Source organism: Neovison vison, chromosome 5 (assembly GCF_020171115.1).
Source record: "Neovison vison isolate M4711 chromosome 5, ASM_NN_V1, whole genome shotgun sequence".
Taxonomy (NCBI): domain Eukaryota; kingdom Metazoa; phylum Chordata; class Mammalia; order Carnivora; family Mustelidae; genus Neogale; species Neogale vison.
In genome coordinates, this window is record NC_058095.1 from 17,509,999 (window position 1) to 17,514,163 (window position 4,165).

The 4,165-nt window shown below is 57.1% G+C and overlaps 1 protein-coding gene across 1 annotated transcript; it reads right to left on the reverse strand.

Moving 5' to 3' along the window:
- Positions 1 to 298: 298 nt before the first annotated feature.
- Positions 299 to 686, reverse strand: RPRML (reprimo like). Its single transcript, XM_044250377.1, has one exon. The coding sequence runs from the start codon at positions 684 to 686 to the stop codon at positions 324 to 326; it is 363 nt and encodes a 120-aa protein (XP_044106312.1). The 3' UTR covers positions 299 to 323.
- Positions 687 to 4,165: the final 3,479 nt, after the last annotated feature.

Here is a 4,165-nt window from a genome sequence, read left to right on the forward strand (position 1 = left end):
ACAACTTCCCCCACCCCGCCCACCCACAAACACACAAAACTCCCACGCCGGTGACCTCGGCCCCGGGCGGCCTCGCAGGACCCCTCGCGCCCCGCCACGCCGAGGCTCCCACAGGACCAGCCGGGTGTTAAAGTCCCTTCCCGCGCCGCCGCCTCGAGTCCCGCGGTGTCCCGGTCCCGGGGGGCCCCGAGGGCCCGTCACTGTCCCTCGCGCGGCCAGCCCGGCGGCGGCTGCGGCGGCAGAGCCCGTGCGGGGCACGAGGGTCGCGGTCTCCCTTCTCTTCAGCTGGCGGGCCGGGCTGGCGATCGCGGGCCGGGGCGGCCTCAGTACAGCCCCAGGATGGCGGCTCCCACGTCCTTGGAGGGCCGGCGCTCCTGCATCAGAAAGTTGATCATGCTCTCCGACTTGATGAGCAGGTTGCAGCCCAGGAAGAACACGCCGAAGATCACAGTGAGCGACAGCACGCAGAGCACAGCGATCTGCGCCACGCGCGACACCCACAGGCTGCGCTCGTCCGGCGCCAGCCCCGCGGGGACCCCGTCGCTGGCAGCCAGCGGCGCGCCCCCGGCGCAGCAGCCCAGCCACGTGCCCAGCCCGTGGCTGCGGTTCCCCAGGGCGGCCCCGCCGCCGCCGCCCAAGCCGCCCTCTGCCTCCAGGCCGCTGTGGTTCAGGAAGGTCGCGTTCATCGCCGCTCAGCGCCCGAGGTCTCCGCGCGCTGGCCGGGGCGCACGGGGAGGCCGGCCGGCGCCCGCCCTCCGGGAGACGCTGGGGTCCGGCTGCGAGCGGGGAGAGGGGAAGGCGGGAGGGCGCCCGCGCGCCGTTACCCCTCGGGCCGCCTGCCCTGGCACCGGGCAGGAACCGGCGGCCCGGAGGAGAGAGCAACAGGCGGCGCGGGAGCTGGAGCCGGAGAGCCGATCGCTCGTCTCGGTCGCCGGCTGAGCTGCGCGCCCGCCCCGCCGCCCCTCCCCTAGCAACGGCCCCGCCCCCGCCATCCCCCTCCCCTGCTGAGCCCCGGGGGCGGCAGGCGCAGCGCCCCCCGATTACCGAGGCTGGAAGGGACTGGAGATGCGGAAGCCCCGCCCCCGGACCGGCGGAGGTCGAGCCCCCGGGGGCCGCGGCTGGCTGTTTCGGGGTGGAAGATCTCCCCGAGGCGCCCATTCCGGGATTCGGGGCTCCTGGCAGTTAAGTTCTTCCTGAAGTCTGCCCTAAATCTCTTCTCCGCTCTCTGGCTCCTAGTAACTCCTCCTGGACATCCGAGGAGTAGCTGTGACACCCCCCCACCCCCACATTAGCTTCCCTCGCCTCTCTCTTCTCCACCGCGGCGGTGGCGCCGGGTGCCCAGCGGTCCCGCACGCCTCTCCCCGCTCCTCCCCGCTGTCCCCACGCGGCAGGCTGTGGCTGCGGGTGGTGCAGCCTCCTTCCCACCCTGCCCCCACCCTGCCTCACTTGATCCTTTTATTTTAATTTAAGAAGCTTATTGCGGGTTTTTTCCATTCCTTTTTACAAAAAAACTCTCATCAGTGTAAACTAGTTAGAAAGTACGGATTAGCATAATGAAAAAAAATCTAAAATCTCATAATCCTACCACCCAGAGTGTCGACATTACCACCTTGGTACAAAGTCTTCTGGCCTCTTTCCTTTGTGGGTCCCAATACATACGTATATTCAGATAAAGATGCACTGTTCATGCCTGTGGTTTTGTATCTACGGTTTTGCAACCTTTTGTCATTTGTGTATCTTTTCCTAGTGATAAATATTCTACAGCAGGGGTTCTGAATATCCTGGAGGACTTGTTAAGACCCAGATAGCTGGGCCCAGACCAGAGTTTCTGAAGCGGTAGGCTGGGAATACATATTCCCAGGATATGTATTGCTAACAAATTCCCAGATGAGGCTCCTTCCTCCTGGTCGTACTTTGGGAACTACTGATCTGTAATACCAGCTGAAGGGAAGGGATGGTGTTTCAAGGTGGAGACTACTACAATTTATTTAACCAAGGTGTTTGTTTTTGGATATTGTAGTTGTCCCCCTTTTTTGCGTGGGAAGCAATATTACCACAAAGAGCCTGTAAGAAGTCTGTGCAGACTTTTCCATGGTCTCATTTTTTCCTTTATTTTTATTTTGAAAAATGGATCTTCAGAATCAAAAGATTACCTCCTACCAAATGGCTCTGCAGAAATACATCAGTTTAGGGGGTATCTGGGGGGCTCAGTCGGTTAAGCATGAGACTCTCAATTTTGGCTCATGTCAGGATCTGGGGTGGGTACATGGGGACAGGGGTGTCCTGGGACCCAACCCTGCACTGGGCTCCCTGCTCAGCTGGGGTTCCCCTTGAGGATTAATCTCCCTCTGCCTCCCCATCTCCCCCCAGGAGGGTACGTGTTCTCTCTCTCCTAAAATATATATAAATAAATCTTTTAAAAATTAATTAGAAATACACCAGTTTACACTCCAGCCCTGTGGCATTGCTCCCAATCCTGGTTATTGGCATTATTTAAAAAATCTGCCTGAGTTTATGGGACATGGGATGGTTTTTCACCCTGATATAATTTGCATTGTTTGAGCTGTGGAGAAGGAGGGAAAGCAGTTAGGACTCTTTTCCATCATCCAGGCAGAAGATGCTGCAGGAGACTTGGCCACTGCTGGTGGTGGGATCCGGGGATGGAGAGGGCTCGGCAAGTGGGAGTAAGGGAACTCCGGACGCCCTCGACATGAAACATCTCAGAGCCACCACCCCACCATTAGAACTAATCCACGTGTGTGTGCCTCCTGGGAAGCTGTTACATGTCTCATTTTAGAGAGGAAGAAACGCACACACACACACACACACACACACACAGAGAGAGAGAGAGAGAGAGAGGCAGGAGAGATTGGAAGAAGACCCAGCTCAGCCTCCCGGGTCCTGGGAGGGCCGCCTGGCACAAGGGTCTCCCTGCCCTGACCACAACTGAGAGCCTGGAAAGAACAGGGAGACAGCAGGTTTCTGGCCAGATATTTTGTCCTCTGCCTTTTTTTTTTTTTGACGATTTTATTTATTTCTTTGACAGATAGCACAAGTAGGCAGAGCAGCAGACAGAGGGAGAGGGAGAAGCAGGCTCCCCACTGAGCAGGGAGCCCGGTGTGGGGCTCGATCCCAGGACCCTGGGATCATGACCTGAGCCAACGGCAGCCGCTTAATCAACTGAGCCACCCAGGCGCCCATTGTCCTCACTTTTGACCAGTGGACTTCTTTAGAGAAATGCTTGGTTCTGTCCTTTGTGCATTGTCCTTTCCTGAGACCAGCTCCTGATACGGCCTGGACATGGCTCTTGACTCCATGCAGCTGAGGTTAGACTGCGGGTGCACAGAAAGCAGTGGGGACCAGAGAGGCCTGCCTACACCAGCAAGAGGCTGTGAGGAGACTGATGGCTGGCCCTTCCTTTATTAAGCACTTACTGTATGCTCAGGGCATTAAATATATTTGTACCTCACTGAGTTCTTACACCAACCCTTGGGTTTCACTGGATTGTCCTCTTGACATGAAGAAATAGAGGCTCAGAGTGGCTAATTGTCTTACTCAAGATCACACAGCTAGCTAAGCATCAGAGGCAGAATTCGAGCCCAGATCTGTCTTGATCCAAAGCTACGTTCTTAATTATTCCTCCCCTCCCCCTTCCATCATCCTTGAGCTGGTTTCTGTGGCTACCCCGGGGGAAGAGGAAGATGTTGTCTTTGACCTTGGGTCGGGAAGGCAGAGAAAGAACATGGGCTTGTGGAAATAAATAAAGACCACCCAGTTGAGAAGATGCAAAGGCTGTTTTTGGAGCCTGCGACCCCAAGGGAGTCAGCCGCCATCACTTGAGTTCATCTGAGAATTGAAGGCCCGGCAGAGGAATAGGAGAGCTTTATGGTGGGGCAAAGGGAAGGCTTCTGGTTCTGATCAGAGGCCTCGGTGTGAGGAAGCTGTAGGTGTGCTAACTAGAAGGGGAATGCCCTGTGAGATTGGTTAGGGAAGCATACTGGACTTCTCCAGTTTGTCCTACATTGGACATGGGGGCAAAATTAGGGCAGCTGCAGCTAGGGGCCCAGTCTCGGCTGTGTTTGGGTCGAGAGCTAGAGGCGCTGTTGAGTGGCCTCCTTGGCTGTTGCTGCAGAGAGCGGGTCGGAGTCCTGTTTTTATAGATGGC

What these genes read in the sequence shown, in the direction of transcription:
- RPRML (XM_044250377.1), bottom strand. Translation starts at nt 686, where the DNA reads ATGAACGCGACCTTCCTGAACCACAGCGGCCTGGAGGCAGAGGGCGGC.